General features: G+C 43.1%; 2 protein-coding genes across 13 annotated transcripts in view; both read left to right on the forward strand.

The window, feature by feature from the left end:
* Positions 1-2,196: 2,196 nt before the first annotated feature.
* On the forward strand, positions 2,197-8,760 carry LOC121539377 (eukaryotic translation initiation factor 5). 3 transcript variants are annotated; one of them, XM_041847837.2, is made up of 12 exons: positions 2,197-2,311; positions 2,513-2,704; positions 3,892-4,197; positions 4,334-4,440; positions 4,613-4,785; positions 5,277-5,388; positions 5,501-5,622; positions 5,801-5,962; positions 7,518-7,679; positions 7,819-7,983; positions 8,154-8,297; positions 8,436-8,760. In XM_041847837.2, exons 3-12 carry the CDS (start codon positions 4,100-4,102, stop codon positions 8,532-8,534), a joined length of 1,344 nt encoding a protein of 447 aa, XP_041703771.1. In that variant the 5' UTR covers positions 2,197-2,311; positions 2,513-2,704; positions 3,892-4,099; the 3' UTR covers positions 8,535-8,760. The 3 variants fall into 3 exon arrangements, with proteins under 3 accessions (XP_041703771.1, XP_041703773.1, XP_041703772.1); XM_041847839.2 differs by having other exon boundaries at positions 2,199-2,311; positions 3,892-4,171; positions 4,359-4,440; XM_041847838.2 differs by lacking the exons at positions 2,197-2,311; positions 2,513-2,704 and adding an exon at positions 3,221-3,635.
* Positions 8,761-9,994: 1,234 nt separating this feature from the next.
* The window catches only part of LOC121539373 (MAP/microtubule affinity-regulating kinase 3), a 46,869-nt gene continuing 37,208 nt past the window's right edge, over positions 9,995-19,655 (forward strand). For 2 of the 10 annotated variants that reach the window (XM_041847825.1, XM_041847829.1), the window contains exons 1-3: positions 9,995-10,776; positions 14,091-14,273; positions 18,425-18,478. In XM_041847825.1, the coding sequence (XP_041703759.1) occupies positions 10,726-10,776; positions 14,091-14,273; positions 18,425-18,478 (288 nt within the window). In that variant the 5' untranslated portion in view covers positions 9,995-10,725. Of the gene's footprint in view, positions 10,777-11,152; positions 11,333-14,090; positions 14,274-18,424; positions 18,479-19,655 lie in introns of those variants that run through there. The other 8 variants (XM_041847832.2, XM_041847830.2, XM_041847823.2 and 5 more) reach the window with 6 other exon arrangements.

Genomic DNA, 19,655 nt, shown 5'->3' on the forward strand with positions numbered 1-19,655 from the left:
AGCGCTTGTTTGCGTTTCGTTTGATTTACGCCTTGATCACACCGATAGGGTCATTGCGCAAAATAGTATGCAGCATCATCTGGATATGTGTGCAACAAAAGTTAAACATTCACCTTCTGCTACCATTTCTGTGAATCCGTCTACGCATACAGTTTGGCATATGTTCGATAAATCCAACGTATGCACCACACAGATCGCACTGGAACTGCCTCTGCAACGCAATGCTGCAAGGACAACGCAGTGTTCCATTGGAAATGAATGTACTTCTGGTGAACCAAAATGCAATGATGTCGGTGTGAGCGAGGCGTAAGCCTCCAATGGCTACCACATCCTTATGATAGCCTATATAGGCCAGTGGAGGCTGCTGAGGGGAGGACGGCTCATAATAATGGCTGGAATGGAGTGATTCGAATGGCATCAAACACATCGAAACCATGTGTTTGATGTATTTGATACGATTCCACTGATTCTGCTCCAGCCATTACCACAAGCCCGTCCTCCCCAATTAAGGTGCCACCAACCTTATCAGCCTATATTTTCATAAGACAGATCGGAATGTCTTACTGAAATACGGGACAGATCAACCTTTTTTTCTACATTAGAGGTGTTTGGTTGCGGGAGGCGGGACAAAGGGCCAAACTGCGGGACTGTTGCCGCGTTCACATGCTAGTCGGAACTAGGAAACTCTGACATTTCCGAATTGCTAACTGGTTGTAGTTATACACGTGCTGGGGTTAATTAATCAGCAAGCCGGAAATGTCCTAGTTCCTAGTTCCGACTAGCATGTGAACGTGGCATGCCCCGCACAATAAACCCATAGAGATCCTATTAAATTACTAATTCCTAATTATATGCATAAGACCATAGAGATCCTATTAAAGATACACTATGCAGAAATCACTCCTCCATTTCCTGGTTGCTAAAATTCTAATAGTTGGCCTAATTTCAGAATGTGACAAAACAAGCAAATATAGCGTGAAATATATTTTCCATAACCAAAAATATTGTATTTTCAGCTGGTGTACAAAACCGAAAGTAAAAGATGCAAAAACGAAATTTAAGAACCGTAAGCATATAAATAGTCAGTGGTGGAAAAAGTACCCAATTGTCATACTTGTGTAAAAGTAAAGATACCTTAATAGAAAATTACTCAGGTAAAAGTGAAAGTCACCCAGTAAAATACTACTTGAGTAAAAGTCTAAAAGTATTTGTTTTTAAATATACTTAAGTATCAAAAGTAAATGTAATTGCTAAAATATACTTAACTATCAAAAGTTAAAGTATAAATAATTTCAAATTCCTTATATTAAGCAAACCAGACAGCACGATTTTCTTGTTTTTTAAATTTACGGATAACCCTCAGACATCATATACAAACAAAGCATTTGTGTTTAGTGAGTCTGCCAGATCAGATGCTGTAGGGATGACCAGGGATTTTCTCTTTAAGTGCATGAATTGGACAATTTTCCTGTCCTGCTAAGCATTCAAAATGTAAAAAGTACTTTTGGGTGTCAGGGAAAATTGTATGGAGTAGAAAGTACATTATTTTCTTTAGGATTGTAGTGGAGTAAAAGTAAAAGTAGTCAAAAATATAAATAGTAAAGTAAAGTACAGATACCCCAAAAAACTACTTAAGTAGTACTTTAAAGTATTTTTACATCACTGGAAATAGTGCACATAGAAACGATCTACTGCTTCTTAGACTTGCTTTGAATGAGAGTTACAGCACTATATCACACATTTATATGTGAATTTGGTTGGGTCGCCCAAAAAATGTAGCTTTAAATCCCTAATTCTATGATTAAGATCATGCACCATAATAGGATGGTGCTGCGTTCAAATTATCTGGGAACTCGGACTTCAGTGCATTCAAGAAAACTAGGACCTCTGAAGAAAACGTGCTCCGACTCGGAAAAATAGTTTTGAACTTGATCATCCAACTCCGAATCCAGTTGTCTTGAAAGCACCATAGGAATTCGGTCAAATTGTGAAGTCACTGATCTTTAGTTCGGAAAAGTCCGAGCTCTAGGATGATCCCCGAGTTTCCGACTTGGAATTCGTTTATCCGAGTTCCCAGTTGTCTTGAACGCTCTGAAGTCTGATTTCGGAGATTCCCGAGTTCCATGTTCCCAGTTATCCCCGAGTTTCCGAGTTGGGATTCGTTTTTCCGAGTTCCCAGTAGTCTTGAACGCTCTGAAGTCTGATGTCGGAGATTCCCGAGTAACATTTTCCCAGTTGTCTTAAACGCGGCAATTGTCTGCAGTAAAACCCCACAGAAGAAGCAGTAGCATTGAAAAAGAACGTTCGAGAGGTAAGCAATTTTACTGTTGCCCATCTGATAGTTGTCTAGCTAGCAATTGTTTTGTGGTATTATGTTATATTTAGCCAAAGCTAGTTAGGCAACATACAAAAAAAACTAGCTAAAGTTAGCGCGAGAGTATCAACGTGCTAGCTATCCGCATTATCTAGTTAGCAAGTTTCTACTGACTGATTTATTTTCGCGTTTCCTTAGGTACCCCAACTCTGAGGGCGACCAGAATATTTTCACAATAGGGGCAAGAATCTGCTGGGTCGTGTATCACCTCCGAAGTTCACGACACTTATTTTGCCACCACAAGCCTAGCAACACATCAGCTATTGGTAACCCTTCACGGCGCCTCTTGGACGACCAGCGGTGTGTTTATGTCTTTGTTTTACGAAATCGGTGAGTGTATTATGACTATAGAAAGATAAAGGTGATATCGTAAATATATATATACCTTTTTGTTGTATGTATATTTTAGTCTACTTATATAATTAAATTATTTGCGTGTGTCTTAACTAAGAATATCAAAATGGCGTCTCCCCATGTCTCGTGCCATCTGATGACGCACTCTGCAGTGCCAACTAGTAGTTATGCCGCGTTCAAAACAATCGGGAACTCGTATACTTACGAGGGTAAATCATGACGTCGTTAATCTTCAGATCGGAGCTCTAGAAAGAGTTGGAATTCAAACGTTTTTTCCCAGTCGGAGCTCGCTCCCCACCCCCCCGGCGATTTCCGAGTTCCAAGCGCCCAGTTGTTTTGAACGCGGCATGAATGGTGCTTTCAAGATAACTGGGAACTCGGAAATGAGGTCGAATCATGACATCAATGCTCTTCAGGTCGGAAAGTCGAAACTCTACAAAGATGCCAGAGATTTCCGAGTTGGATGACCCTTCTAAAATATTTTTACCAATCTGAACTCGTTTCTTCTGAGTGGCCAGTTGTCTTGAACGCCATGAAGTCGGAGATTTCCGAGTTCCCCGTTGTTTTGAACTCTGCTTACGCTAGCTTCATCAGTCAGGCTTTCTGGTTGCTAATCTACCCAACCTCGTTTGTGAGTGGTATGGTTTGTATGTCGAAGTGAAAGAATGTGCATCGTTAATTGTATTAGCTAGCTAACGGTAAAGCAAAATAAATTGCCTAACAAGTTATCTAACCCAATGACGTGGTGAATAACTGCTCTAGTCGTGAAGATGGCTAGTTTCGTCGGTTAGAGTAAGATTTGAATCCGAATTTGATTTTGTCTAAAGCTACCAGTGTCTTCCAACTCGTGACTTGAACACATTGAGATGTTAATGCCTGGTCGAAATTGGAGGACAATGAGCTAAATGTAAGACTGCCTTTTCGTCTTGTCTCGTAATTGAGTTTGACAATGTCAACGGTGAAATTTCATAAGAGCCACACTATGGACACATTGGGTAGCTAACAACATACTTAACAACTAACGTTATACAGATTGTTACTAAAAGGTCAAGTCATAGAATTATATAGGCTACCTGGGTATTCAATAAAAGCCATTGCCATCTAGGAAGTTATCAGAATCTGTGGTACTAGAGCTGATGACTGTGCCTTTCTCCCTCTTTCAGAGCTGTTGTGCAGCTGTTACAACCTGTGTGGGGGAAACCTAGTCTACGAGCAAGGAGCTTGTGGCCACTGTGGCAAAATCTTTTTCATGTCAGAGACTGAGCACGCTTGCAGTCGTTTATGTCATCCCCTATTTTCCAAACAGAAGATCCCGAAAAATCCCCTTTCAAGATATTTTCATCTTACTGATAGTGCCAGTAGCCAGCCAAAATGTCTGTTAATGTCAACCGCAGCGTGGCAGACCAGTTCTATCGCTACAAGATGCCCCGTCTGATTGCTAAGGTGATTATCTGGTGTAGTATGATCCTGTAAGAGAAATTACTTTGTCATTCAACATTCTTGATATTTGCATCTTTGGACAGTATGTTTGTTCCAGTTCTTTTCCAATGAAATGTGCAGGCCTCAATGGTGATAATCTGCAACACGATTCTACTAATTTATTAGTTTTTGTGGTCTGATTTGTGTCCAGGTTGAGGGCAAAGGAAATGGAATCAAGACTGTCATTGTCAACATGACTGATGTTGCAAAGGCACTGAGTAGGCCTCCAACATGTAAGTTACCCTCCCCACCACCAAAGTGTTGTTGATTTCTGAAGTGCTAACGTTGACTCGTACCATACATTGATAATATTTAACCTTAACGTGACTAAATGTTAGGTAGCTGTTGTGTGCATAACCATCCATTAGCTTAGTGGATATTGATTTTGACTTGTCCTCCTTGCAGATCCAACCAAGTTTTTTGGTTGTGAGCTTGGTGCGCAGACACAGTTTGATGCAAAGAATGACCGCTTCATCGTCAACGGATCCCATGAGGCGAACAAGTTGCAGGACATGCTAGATGTATTTATCCGGAAATTTGTGCTGTGTCCTGAGTGTGATAACCCTGAAACCGATCTGGTAACTATTTGATTAACATATTTGTGGTGGATGTTTGGGTAGTAGAGGGGGACAGAAATCAAATGTGTCGAGTGCATTGATCTGTAGGATTTTGCAGTTGTAATTTGGGCGTTTATACCAAATCCACAGATGTTGGTCGGTTATTTTCCCGGTAGTGTTTCTTTTTGTCATGTCATTATTTCACTCTGTGTACTGTTGTATCAAGGTCCCTCCTGAGGCTTGTAGATATGACAAAGCCCTGGTCAGGTTTTTGTATATAGATTTATTTGATGTCCTGCCAACCTTGACTTGTGCTATATCTGCCATTTTGGGTTCTGCTTGTGCATGACCAAGCCTTTTGTATGCTACATACACTGCAGTGACAGATCAATTGTCTTTTTCTCCTGCAATGCAGTTATGGTCTGTTGGGTAAATTATTACTTGTCTATTATAGGTGGTATATTCACGGTCATTATAGTGAATATGCTAATTTGTTTGACCTTTCACTGCAGCATATAAATCCTAAGAAACAAACAATCGGTAACTCCTGTAAGGCATGTGGGTACCGTGGCATGCTAGACACACGACACAAGCTCTGCACATTCATCCTCAAAAACCCACCAGGTAAGCACACAATAAGAATTAGCCCATGATCGATTTGTTTCCTTAATAATCTAAAAGTCAAGTCAGATATGTGGCCTATTGAGTGTCAAAGCGCCGGTGGCTTTTTCATCAGAAAATGAACCTGGGTCTGTGGAGAAGAAGAAAGATAAGAAGAACCGTAAGAAGGACAAGGAGAATGGCTCTGGCAGCGGAGAGGCTGGGAACCATAACGACATAGATGCCCCTGATGCCGTGGTGAGTATCCTCATTAATGTATGCAAACCATGCCAGTTGTTAATGTTAGTGGTTGAATAGGGGGAACAAACCTCCATCACCCGCCTCCAAGCTATTAATGGTCTGAGGGACTAGTTTGTCGGTAACTCCAGCCTGTCCGTCTAGCAGCATTGACCCAGTGAGAATATGTTGTGATCAGGACGGTGATGATGATGACGAGGATTGGGCAGAGGAGACCACAGAGGAGGCACAGAGACGGAGGATGGAGGAGATCAGCTCCCATGCGAAGAACCTGACACTCAGTGAGGATCTGGAGAAGACCCTGGAGGAGAGGGTGAACATATTCTATAACTTTGTCAAAGTAAGTTGTGCCTGAAACTAATTACAAGGATAATGAAAGTTGGTGATCGATTGTGAAATTCTCTTTGACATGGGGTAGGCAACCCTGGTCCTGGAGTGCCATAGATACTTCATGTTTTTGATTTAACCAGACCAGGTGTGTTGCATTTAGTCAATCATTGAACTAATCAATTAGTGTAATTGGTCTGGTATGGGGCCTAGTTGGGACAAGATCCTGCGGTAAGGGTGTGAACATTAAAACGTTTAAACGAAGTTGGGATCCTTAACGTTAAGAAAAATACCTAACCGAAAAACAATGTTTTTGTCCCCCCCCCCCCCAATTAAAATCACAGTGCAGTTATTATTTTCTGTGTCAAATAAAACCAGAGGAAGAGGAACTTTAGGCTGTTTTGGTAAATTTGCAAGACGAGACATTGCGAGATGCAGATTACCAAAACATATGAGCATGCTATTTTTGCTCTGTCTTTTCACTAATGATGCAAATGTGTGTTCAGTCTTCTGTCTGTTGCGTGTAGAATATTTTAACCTATTCATGGCACAGATGCCGCCGGGATACAGCAGCATCTTCAGGACAGTCTTGCGAGCACAGGGTAGCCTACTCTTCATTTTTGCCTCATAATCTGAAATTACATTAGGCTACCGGTAGCCTTTATCAATTACCCTTTTCAGACATAATTGAATGTGGCCCCTTGAAAGCATGCGGCTACGGCATGTTTGTCTGTTAGGGTAGGCAACAATACGGCTTTTTAAATGCTGACACGAAACCTTCTCTGGAGATATGAACGGACATTGTACTTGTCTGTAAAGGAATGAGGCTTCTGAAGTGGAACTAATGTCCATCACTAGGTGACCAGAACTCTCAATCAAATAATCTTGAGTTGCTGTGTGCAGCCTGCCTGCTGCCTTGCCAGACAATCTCGCCTTAAAAAGTACTTTTTAAAGTTGATCAAATACTGTGATGTACCAAGACATTTAGTAGAAATAAAACCTCTAGCTACCATGCCATTAAAAAATTTAAAAAAACAGCAGCACATCAATCAGTGACGTTTATTGTTGGGGAGAAAATACAGAATTTTATTCGGAGCATTTATATAAAAAAAAAAAAGTCTGCGACGTTAACAATTGTCGCTATCAACATGTTATTGTAGCTGCGTTCTATGTCTGTAAAGGCTTGCGGTAGATATAACTTCATTGCCTGGCCCTAGCGGTCATACATGGGTAATAGAACCATTATTCTGCATTGTAAATTGATGTGGAATTAAATTTTTTCTTAGTGTTTAATGGAAAACGAAGAAGGAAAAATGGCAGTTTAAACATTAAGCTATATTGTCCATTTGTCACGTCCCTAACCTGCGGCACTCCAGGATCAGGGTCACCTACCCCTGATATAGGGTAACAATTAAAGATTTAAAATGTTTTGACGTGGACCAAGAAGTGTTTCCTAGCGGTCCTGTTCCACACTCTGAAATCTTTGTGTTGCTAGGCTTCTTGGGGGGCTATTTTGAAGACCTTGGTGTTAAAAGCTTTCTCGCTGTGGTTACTTTTCCCGTCTCCAGCAAAAAAGGGAGGACTGCACTGTTGACGCAGCAGATAAGGAGATCTTGGCAGAGGCAGAGCGTCTGGATGTGACGGCCATGGGACCGCTGATTCTAAGCGAACTACTGTTTGACGAAAACATCCGTGACCAGATCAAGAAATACAAACGGCATTTCCTTCGCGTGAGTCTTCAAACCCACATTGTTAAGTTTGACCTCTGTCATAACCTCATAACTCAGTGGTAATGCGTTCAAGAGGGGACATTTGACCAAAACCTTCTCAGATTGATCATGGTTTTGTTACTTCTCCTTTTGTCTTCAGTTCTGTGTGAATAACAAGAAGGCCCAGAAGTACCTCCTGGGAGGCTTTGAGTGCTTGGTGAAGCTGCACCAAGCCCAGCTGCTGCCCCGTGTGCCTGTCGTGCTCAAAGACCTGTATGATGCTGATCTAGTGGAGGAGGATGTCATACTGTCCTGGGCAGAGAAGGTATGTGGTTAAACTTATACATTGCTTGCACACAAACTTCACACTTAAATAAAGCTGAATGTCACACAGATTACCGTAATACGTAGGTTCTTGTAAAAAAAAGTTTGTCGTTTAAATTTCTGTTTGCGCCGTTTTCTGTGAGACTCGTTGCTCATGACTGTCTCTTTCAGGTGTCCAAGAAGTATGTCTCTAAGGAACTTGCCAAAGAGATCCATGCGAAGGCGTCTCCTTTCATCAGGTGGTTGAAGGAGGCGGAGGAAGAGAGTGAGGGCAGTGAGGTAGAGGAGGAGGAGGAGGATGATGAAAATGTGGAGGTACTGGTCAGACTGTCCCCTGATTTCATAGCTTGCCCAGTTTATACTGTTTGAGTTGGGCTACTAGGATATGCTTAGTCAAAATTGCAGCTAAGACCTACTGGAATGTAACAACTTATTTCCCCTCACTCTCCTCAGGTTGTATATGATTCTTCTGCTCGGGAACTGAAAGTGGAGACCGTAAAACTGAACAAGCCTGACGAGGAAGAGGACGACTTTGATATTGATGCAATTTAAACAAGGATGTCATTTTTGAGAAGCTGTAGCTTTGAATCACATTTTCTCATCTTGTCAAATCACCAGCCCTCCTTTCCTTTTCTCACACCCTCACTGCTTCCTGGCATGATTAACATGGCGCAGTGCATATTTCCTCTAATTTTGAGATGTATCCAATCTGAGATATGGGTGGGTTTTGGGGGAATTACTTTTCCATTCTTTTTTTGTCATTAAATGTTTAACTATCCACAACTGTTGTATTCTTTTATTTTTTCAATTGAATCAGATAAACAAGAACCTTTCAATTGTTAGATGGTGTTCTTGATATTGTCAGATCTGTGGTGTGTAAACCGTACATAACCTTTATGGATGTCACTCAGTACTCAACACACTCAAATGGTATTCCCCTCTTGACAAGTCAGCAGTGCCATCTCGGCAGATTTTTTAATTTTATTGTTACAACTTTTTTGAAAAATGAGAGCACAGAAAATAACACTGATATTATATATGAAGCTCATCAGGGTGACCCCTTAATTGTATTCAGTATATAGAGACGGCATCTGTATCTAATATGGCTATTATATAGGCCTACCTTACTTGGATGAGGCAAATATACACTGAACAAAAATATAAACGCAACATATAAATGGTTGGTCCCATGTTTCACGAGCTGAAATAAAAGAGCCCATGTTTCATACTCAGTTTTTCTCTCATTTTTGTGCACAAATTTACTTACATCTCTGTTAGTGAGTATTTCTCCTTTGTCAAGATAATCCATCCACCTGACAGGTGTGGCATATCAAGAAGCTGATTAAACAGCATGATCATTACACCGGTGCGCCTTGTGCTGAGGACCATAAAAGGCCACTCCAAATTGTGCAGTTTTGTCACACCACAATGCCACAGCTGTCTCAAGCTTTGAGGGAGCATGCAATTGGTATGGTGACTGCAGGAATGTTCACCAGAGAATTTAATGTTAATTTCTCTACCATAAGCCGCCTCCAACTTCGTTTTAGGGAATTTGGCAGTACATCCAACCGGCCTCACCACTGCACAGCACGTGTATGGCGTTGTGTGCGAGCTGATTTAAAGGTTGTGAACAGAGTGCCCCATGGTGGGTTTATGATATGGGTAGACATAAACTACGGACAATTAACACAATTGCATTTTATCGATGGTAATTTGAATGCACAAAAATCCCGTGAAGAGATCCTGAGGCCCACTTTTTTAAAGGTATCTGACCAACAGTTGCATAGCTGTATTCCCAGTCACGTGAAATCCATAGATTAGGGCCTAATGAATTTATTTCAATTGACTGATTTCCTCATATGAACTGTAACTCTGTAAAATCAATGAAATTGTTGCATGTTGCGTTTATATTTTTGTTCAGTTTATTTTCTTTATGGGAGGGACCTACCATCCAGCCATCACCCAGCTACTTTTGGAAGCATAAGCTCTGACTCATGGTTTCTGTAGGTAAGGCATGAACTTGTGCACTGAAGAGAAGGACCTGTTATTTCCTATCTGTCATTATTGTGAATCACTAAGCGGTGACCGCGCTATCGCTGGCTGTATTGCGCTCCAATGAACGCTGAGGGCCGCTTGTTTCCTCACTTCCTCTGCCGTTCTGACAGGAGTTGGCCCGATCCAACAGAGCCCGTGAGTAGCCATTTTGGTCCCACCTAAAACACTAGCCTCATTCGGAATCGGAGATGGAAGAAATAGAGACGACAGCGAGTAAGAAAGATAAACGCTATTGAAACCCAGGAATAAAGACGGACATCAAGGCACACAAGGATTCCGTTACAAAAAGGAGCGATTTTGGGATCGGTGACAACAACCATTTGGCGTCCCCTCTGTCCGAGTGCTATTCTAGCCTAGATTGGAGCCAGTCTCTGATAATTAGTTAAATTTAAGAGGCCATGTATGGCATTTTGCAAATAAATATATAGTTTTATCACGCTTCATTCTCAATATAAAGGACTATAGGCCGAGTGAGCGTTATAGGGAAATAGATGTCATCATTCAATTTTGTCTGCGTCCTCAGGACACCTTGAGACACATTTGGATTGGATGGACCGATGTTTAGACAGTTTCCCGAATCCATGGTTTTGGTCCAGAAGCAAGAGTACAATCGCCACCCCTTGTATTGCCAAAGAAGGTGCAGAATTTAAAAATCCGGGAAATAGAGGCAACATTCATCGAGAATAAAATGTCAACAAAAACTCCACTACCTACGGTCAATGAGAAAGAGACGGAAAGCGTAAGTAAACTGTTATTATTAGGTAGTTAGAGGTGTATTGTGTCTGACAATACAAAGTAACCACTCTCCCTGTTCCATTGTATCATACCGTTTTACATAGGCTACTGGTTACATTGTATCTGAGTGTTCGATACATTGTGTCACGCTGGAGATGGGCAAATGTTCGGCTAAACAATCCTCTACTGTGCAAGCCCTGGCTGTAAACTCCTATGTTGCCTGATAGCACGACAGATGCTGTGTTTGGTCTGTGGACAGTGATAGATACTCATTTGTATTTCCATCCAAACCTTACCTGTTAGAGGACTGGTTTTTAAAAGTGTCGGTCAATTGAGGTGCCAATTGCTCGCCTTCCAATGGTCTTACACAGTTCCCACCCCTTCCAGTTCAATGACAATCGTCTGTCAGTTTTCATTCTCGTTGAGAGTATCGGGCAAGCGCGAGGGGATCTATGAGTTACCCCCACAAAAACGAGAGAGTTATCTGGTTAAATGCCATTCAAATCGCCAGCACAAAAATGACAGGGTCTCCGTTGATGAAGAGACACCCCATCAGCATAGTAAGTAACGATTTATTATGAGAAATCTCTGCAACTCTAGACTACCTGGAATTTTCATTTTGCTAAATGAGGATGAAACTCTCTTGGAATGTCTGTTAGTGAATTTGATCATTTCATACCATTGAATGAAGTTGCCTTCATCCTCTGTATCCTCATCCATTCAGGTTAATCGGGAATTTATATTATAGTGAAGGAACATACCCTGAGTATACAAAATATTAATTACTTTTTCCCTGACAGACTGACCAGGGGAAAGCTAAGATCCCTTATTGATGTCACTTGTTAAATCCACTTCAATAAGTGTAGATGAAGGGGAGGAGACATGTTAAAACCTATTAAGGATCAGACCCTTTTTTCAATTTTCGCCTAAAATGACATACCCAAATCTAACTGCCTGTAGCTCAGGACCTGAAGCAAGGATATGCATATTCTTTATATAATTTGAAAGCAAACACTGTAAAGTTTGTGGAAATGTGAAATTAATGTAGGAGAATATAGCACATTAGATCTGGTAAAAGATAATACAACAAAACAACATGCGTTTTCTATTATTTTTGTTGTTGTATCATCTTTGAAATGCAAGAGAAAGGCCAGACAGTGATGTAGGATTCTAGATATAGTTTAGATGTTGTCCACCATATGGCAGCAGTGTGTGTGCAAAGTTTCAGACTGATTCAGTGTGAAGTTTTCCCAAATGTGCCGAATTGGTTTTCAAGCACATAACTATAGAGAACATACAAAAATGCTATGGTAATACAAAATTTAAGTTTGCACACTCCCAGGAATGTCATAAATGATGGATCATTAGCTTCCCTACAGAAAATAAACTAACCTTCACACATCTAGATGGCCGGGCGGGGTGGGTGTGGAGTCAGATGTCAAACTGTAGAACCCAGTTCCTACATTTGAAAATAAAAATTTATTTTTCAAACAAAACGACACTACATTCTATCACTGGGACCCTCAGGATGACAAATCAGAGCAAGATTACTGAATGTAAGTACATTATTTACCTTCAGAGGTGAATGTACCAAACCAGTTGCCGTGATAAAAGTGTTTTGTTGTTGTGCACTATCCTCAAACAATAGCATGGTATTTTTTAGCTGTAATAGCTGCTGTAAATTGGACACTGCAGTTAGATTAACAAGAATTTAAGCTTTCTGCCCATATAAGACATGTCTATGTCCCGGAAAGTTGTCTGTTGTTTACAACACCATTCTAGTCACATATCGCATATTGTGCAACAACCGTCCCGTATAAGGGACACCGACCCCGTAGAGGTTAAAGAAGGATTTTTAAGCCTTGAGACAATTGAGACATGGATTGTGTATGTGTGCCATTCAGAGGGTGAATGGGCAAGACAAGTGCCTTTTAACGGGGTATGGTAGTTGGTGCCAGGTGCACCGGTTTGTGTCAAGAACTGCAACGCTGCTGGGTTTTTCACGCTCAACAGTTTCCCATATGTATCAAGAATGGTCCACCACCCAAAGGACATCCTGCCAACTTGACACAACTGTGGGAAGCATTGGAGTCAACATGTGCCAGCGTCCCTGTGGAACGCTTTTGATACCTTGTAGAGTCTATGCCCCAACGAATTGAGGCTGTTCTGAGGGCAAAAGGTGGGGTGCAACTCATTATTAGGAAGGTGTTCCTAATGTTTGGTATACTCAGTGTATTGCCAGGTAATAATAGTTTAAGTGTGACCTACTTAGAGAAGGTTTATGAGCGAGTTGAATTGTTCTCACATTCAGAGGCGTTGTTTAGGTTGTTGTCTAGGCTGGTAGTGGATCACAACAGAAATTAAAGCATGTTGCAGCGATGGGACAAGACTGTAACTACCAATTGGATATCAAGAAATTGGGGAGAAAAGGGGTAAAAAAAATATTTTTAAAATCAAGAAATTAAAGCATCCCTGCAAGTGATAACAGCACTGTAACCCAGTGTTATGGTTGGCTTTACTGGAAGTATAGCCTGGTCCAACAGACTGACCAGCACAGCGATCTGTCTGGTTTACAAGGTTATTGGATGTCTGCTGAATCTAGTGCATTCTTACTGGTAACTTCCTGATCAATGCAAACATCAGAATCTTATTAGTCTATGCTTTTCCTTTTCTTCCAGTTCAGCGCTGTGTATTTTTTCCTACAACTGAAACTGTCTGTGGTGTAGCTGTGCGGCCAGGGAACCACTGATGCCCAGGTTAGGGGTGGGGTTAGGGCAGAGTGAGAGCACAGAGCAGGCCCTGTTGAGGGAGCTGAACGGGGGTGGAGAGTCGATACTGACCCATAGAAAAGATTTTGAGATGGGGTGTTGTCGGCTTTTAACCATGGTCAGAGGATCAATACGCTGGACATACACTGGATAGTCATACTGCACTACAGTGAGTCACCTACACTAGGGTTGCAAAATTCCAGGAACTTTCAATAAATTCCCTGGTTTTCCAGAAATCCTGGTAGGAGGATTCCGGATTTCCTGCTTATTCCCTCTTCATTCCGAGGGAATTTATTGAAAGTTCCCGGGAATCTTGCAACCCTAACCTACACTAATCTTTCTTTACCCTCTTGGTTTGCTTGATCATAATCTGTTCAATAAACATGTAATAAACAGGAGAGTTGTTTTGGATCCTGACAGAGGATGGAATGCCCCAGCATGAGCCGCTGCTAGTGCAGAGATGTTCCACTCCTGTCTGTCCGTCCGCTCGTCAGTCTGTCTGTCCACAGCACACTGTTTCACTCATGTCTGTCCGTCTGTCTGTCCACAGCATACGTCTCACAGCAATGGGCGCCAGGAGGTCACCACGCGCTCCGTCCGCTCGGGAGTCCGCACCCGAAACACTGGTGCCGACGAGCAGCCTCATGTGGGGAACTACCGGCTCCTGAAGACCATTGGGAAGGGCAACTTCGCCAAGGTCAAGCTGGCCCGCCACATCCTCACTGGCAGAGAGGTGAGAGGATAGACTAGGCCTGCAACAGGACAGGCTGCTATAGCCTCTTTCTGGTTTACCAGGCTTCACTAGACTCTTCTTTGCCCTCTCAATAGCATTGTTCTTGTTGTGCAAATATGAATTGTATATTGTTCATCAGTAGGTGACATATAAAAAAAAAAGATAAGTAATTTACACACAGTTTATTAGGTACACCCATCTAGTACTGGGTCGGAACCCCCATTGCCTCCAGAACAGCCTGAATTATTTGTGGCATGGATTCTACAAGGTTGGAAACGTTCCACAGGTATGTTGGTCCATGCTGACGCAATGGCATCACACAGTTGCTGCAGATTGGACGGCGGTACATTCATGCTGCGAACAGCGCATTCTATCTCATCCCAAAGATTCCCTATTGGGTTTGGTCAGCAACAATGTTGAGATACGCTGTAGCGGTCAATCGTTGCTCAGTTGATATCAAGGGACCTAATGTGTGCCAGGAACACATTCCCCACACCAGTACACCACTGCCACCAGCCTGTACCGTTGACACCAGGCAGGATGGGTGCATGGACTCATGCTGCTTACGCCAAATCCTGACTCTGCCATCAGCATGATGCAACAGGAACTGGTATTTGTCGGACCAGGCAATGTTTTTCCACTCCTCAATTGTCCAGTGTTGGTGATCACGTGCCCATTGGAGCCTCTTCTTCTTGTTTTTAGCTGATATGAGTGGAACCTGGTGTGGTCGTCTGCTGCATTAGCCCTTCCAAATCAAATCAAATCTATTGGTCACATACACATGGTTAGCCGATGTTATTGCGAGTGTAGCGAAATGCTTGTGCTTCTAGTTCCGACAGTGCAGCAATATCTAGCAACTAATATCTAACAGTTCCACAACAAAATCCTAATACACACAAATCTAAGTAAAGGAATGGAATAAGAATATATAAATATATGGATGAGCAATGTCTTAGCATAGGCTAAGATGCAATAGATAGTATAGAATACAGTATATACATATGAGATGGGTAATGCAAGATATGTAAACATTATTAAAGTGACTAGTGTTCCTTTTATTAAAGTGGCCAGTGATTTTCAAGTCTATATGTAGGCAGCAGCCTCTCTGTGCTAGTGATGGCTGTTTAACAGTTTAATGGCCTTGAGATAGAAGCTGTTTTTCAGTCTCTCTGTCCCAGCTTTGATGCACCTGTACTGACCTCGCCTTCTGGATGATAGCGGGGTGAACAGGCAGTGGCTCGGGTGGTTGATGTCCTTGATTATCTTTTTGGCCTTCCTGTGACATCGGGTGCTGTAGGTGTCCTGGAGGTCAGGTAGTTTGCCCATGGTGATGCGTTATGCAGACCACACCACCCTCTGGAGAGCCCTGCAGTTGTGGGCGGTGCAGTTGCCATACCAGGCGGTGATACAGCCCGACAGCATGCTCTCAATTGTGCATCTGTAAACGTTTGTGAGGGTTTTAGGTGACAGGCCAAATTTCTTCAGCCTCCTGAGGTTGAAGAGACGCTGTTGCGCCTTCTTCACCACACTGTCTGCGTGGGTGGACCATTTCAGTTTGTCAGTGATATGTAAGCAGAGGAACTTACAACTTTCCACTCTCTCCACTGCGGTCCCGTCGATGTGGATAGGGGGGTACTCCCTCTGCTGTTTCCTAAAGTCCACGATCATCTCCTTTGTTTTTTTGACATTGAGTCAGAGGTTATTTCCCTGACACCACACTTCGAGAGCCCTCACCACCTCCCTGTAGGCTGTCTCATCGTTGTTGGTAATCAAGCCTACTACTGTTGTGTCGTCTGCAAAATTGATGATTGAGTTGGAGGCGTGCATGGCTACGCAGTCATGGGTGAACAGGGAGTACAGGAGGGGGCTGAGCACACACCCTTGTGGAGCCCCAGTGTTGAGGATCAGCGAAAAGGAGATGTTGTTTCCTACCTTCACCACCTGGGGGCGGCCCGTCAGGAAGTCCAGGACCCAATTGCACAGGGTGGGGTTGAGACCCAGGGCCACAAGCTTGATGGTGAGCTTGGAGGGTACTGATGAATGCTGAGCTATAGTCAATGAACAGCATTCTTACATAGGTATTTCGCTTGTCCAGATGGGATAGGGCAGTGTGATGGTGATTGCATCGTCTGTGGACCTATTGGGGTTGTATGCAAATTGAAGTGGGTCTAGGGTGACAGGTAAGGTGGAGGTGATATGATCCTTGATTAGTCTCTCAAAGCACTTAATGATGACAGAAGTGAGTGCTACGGGCGATAGTCATTAAGTTCAGTTACCTTTGCATTCTTGGGTACAGGAACAATGGTGGCCATCTTGAAGCTTGTGGGGACAGCAGACTGGGATAGGGAGAGATTGAATATGTCCGTAAACACACCAGCCAGCTGGTCTGTGCATGCTCTGAGGACGTGGCTAGGAATGCCATCTGGGCCGGCAGCCTTGCGAGGGTTAACACGTTTAAATGTCTTACTCACGTCGGCCACGGAGAAGGAGAGCCAACAGTCCTTGATAACTGTGTTATCATCAAAGCGGGCAAATAACTTGTTTAGCTTATCTGGCAGCAAGACGTCGGTGTCCGCGACGTGGCTGGTTTTCCTATTTAGTCCGTGATTGTCTGTAAACCCTGCCACATACGTCTCGTGTCTGAGCCGTTGAATTGCGGAGGGAACGACCACTCTGTTTATATTCTGCCATATTCCCCGTCACCTTGCCTTGGTTAAATGCGGTGGTTCATGCTTTCAGTTTTTCGCGAATGTGCCATCTATCCACGGTTTCTGTTTAGGGTAGGTTTTAATAGTCACAGTGGGTACCACATCTCCTATACACTTCCTTATAAACCCACTCACTGAATCAGCGTATACGTCTATATTATTCTCAGAGGCTACCCGGAACATGTCCCAGTCCGCGTGATCAAAACCATCTTGAAGCGTGGATTCCGATTGGTCAGACCAGCGTTGAATAGTTCTAAGCACAGGTGCTTCCTGTTTGAGTTTCTGCTTATAGGAAGGGAGGAGCAAAATGGAGTCGTGGTCAGATTTGCTGAAAGGAGGGCGGGGGAGGGCCTTGTATGCATAGCGGAAATTAGTATAACAATGGTCCAGCGTTTTTCCAGCGCGAGAGAGAACCCAGATGGCTGTATGGACAGAGACGGTGTATCCCGAGAGAGCCATGTTTCCGTGAAACAGAGTATGTTACAATCCCTGATATCTCGCTGGAAAGCAACCCTTGCCATGATCTCGTCCACTTTGTTGTGTAGGGACTGGACATTAGCGAGTAATATACTCGGAAGCGATGGGTGGTGTGCACGCCTCCTAAGTCTGACTAGGAGACCGCTCCGGCTCCCTCTCCTCCGGCGGCGTTGTTTTGGGTCGGCCTCTGGAATCAGTTCAAATGCCTGGGGTGGTGCGAACAAAGGATTCGCTTCGGGAAAGTCGTATTCCTGGTCGTGGTAAGTTGACGCCGCTCTGATATCCAATAGTTCTTCTCAGCTGTATGTAATAACACTTAAGATTTTCTGGGCTAACAATGTAAGAAATAATACATTAAAAAAAAAAAAATACTGAAAAGTTTCCTAAGGACTAGAAGCGAGGCAGCCCTCTCTGTCGGCACCATCCGTGACAGATTGTGCGTTCCGAGATGCCATTCTGCACACCACTGTTGTACTGTGCTGTTATTTGTCTGTTTGTGGCCCGCCTGTTAGCTTGCACGATTCTTCCCATTCTCCTTTGACCTCGCTCATCAACGAGCTGTTTTTGCCCACAGGACTGCCGCTGACTGGATGTTTTTTGTTTGTCGCACAATTCTCTGTAAACCCTAGACACAGTCATGCTTAAAGCCTGGGAGGCCGGCCGTTTCTGAGATACTGGAACCTGCTCGCCTGGCACCGACGATCATACCATGCTCAAAGTCGCTTAGGTCACTCGTTTGGCCCATTCTAATGTTCAATCGAACAGTAACTGAATGCTTCGATGCCTGTCTGCCTGCTTTATATAGCAAGCCACGGCCGCTTGACTCACTGTCTGTAGGAGTGATCCATAAACTGGCCGGTAAGTGTATGTGTGTGCTATGTTGATCCCAGTCAAGCGTCCTCACAGGATAATTGTTTAAACTGGTATTTAATCTTTTACACACTTTTGTTTTTGCTCTCTCCTCAGGTGGCAATAAAGATAATCGACAAGACACAACTGAACCCAAACAGCCTTCAAAAGGTAAGGATCCTTCCTGTGTGGCTGTGATTCACAGTACACTTATTGAGGTGATATGGCAAAAGAGATCATTTGTGAGTGTGGCTGTGTAACCCCTGACCTGTGTAGTTTTGTTCCTGGTTGTGGTTGTTGCCAGTCAGAGGGCATTATTGATCTGACTGATGTGCTGTAGCAGGCAGGGTTTTGGTAGACAGAGCAGAGCATGACCAGGGCATACCCAGGGTGCTAGTGTGGCCGTTAATATTCTGCCTGCCCCACTCTGAGACTCAGAGTAAGCATCTCTCTCAATCACTGCTTAGCTGCAGTTTCCATATGTTTTTCCACTATTGATTCAGTGCTTTGTATTTAAGGTCTGGCCCTTTGGCATAGGCTGTGCTAAACCAACATAAACACTGAGGCGCTCTTCATGAGGTGGCTAGTTGGAAACACACAAAGCATAGCGCTTCTCTTGACAACCTTCTTGTAGGTCCTTAGTAATAACCCAAAGGAGTAGTCATGTTGTGTTGGGTACTTGACTCATTTATAGTAATGCAAAGCTACAAATATCATGCTTATTTGTCCACTTTGCCAATTGAAATCCACTTGTCTGACAATGTTATCAGACTTTGATTTGTGAACAATAGAAACTCTAACTCTCTCTTACACAGTCCATGTTTTGATTTATTGTCCCAATAACCGAAGCCACCAGCTTTTGTAGTCTCCTCTTCTCAGTGTGCCTTGGCCCTTGACCTTTGTGTTATGTAATTAGAGGTGTTGGATTAGAGGGATGTGAAGTCTGTCACAAGCTCATTGTGATCTTATTTTGCCTCCCTCCATCCCCCCCGAGCTCCCCTCCTACTTCACTGGAGGTCACATGACCAGACCAGGCTGTTGTTGCCCAGGTTAGAGACCAAAGGTTAGGGAAGCCCTTGATTAAATGTAAACAGTTTGTTCTCAAATGTTGGTGTGGCCTCTGCTTCTACTGCTCTCCTACTCTGTTCTCCTCAAATCACCACAGAGCAGCTCTAGTTTCAGTATAGGCTAATGAGAACAGAAGCAGTGCTCACCAGTAAATGTGGAACTGCCTGTTAGAAAGTGACCCGCTGTGACAATTAGCATTGCGTAAGTAAAGACGAATGATCCATATATTAGTGCTCTGGTATAGCTGCATTGATGGCAACACAATCTAGAAGTGTTGTGT

This window comes from Coregonus clupeaformis, chromosome 25, assembly GCF_020615455.1.
Source record: "Coregonus clupeaformis isolate EN_2021a chromosome 25, ASM2061545v1, whole genome shotgun sequence".
Taxonomy (NCBI): Eukaryota; Metazoa; Chordata; class Actinopteri; order Salmoniformes; family Salmonidae; genus Coregonus; species Coregonus clupeaformis.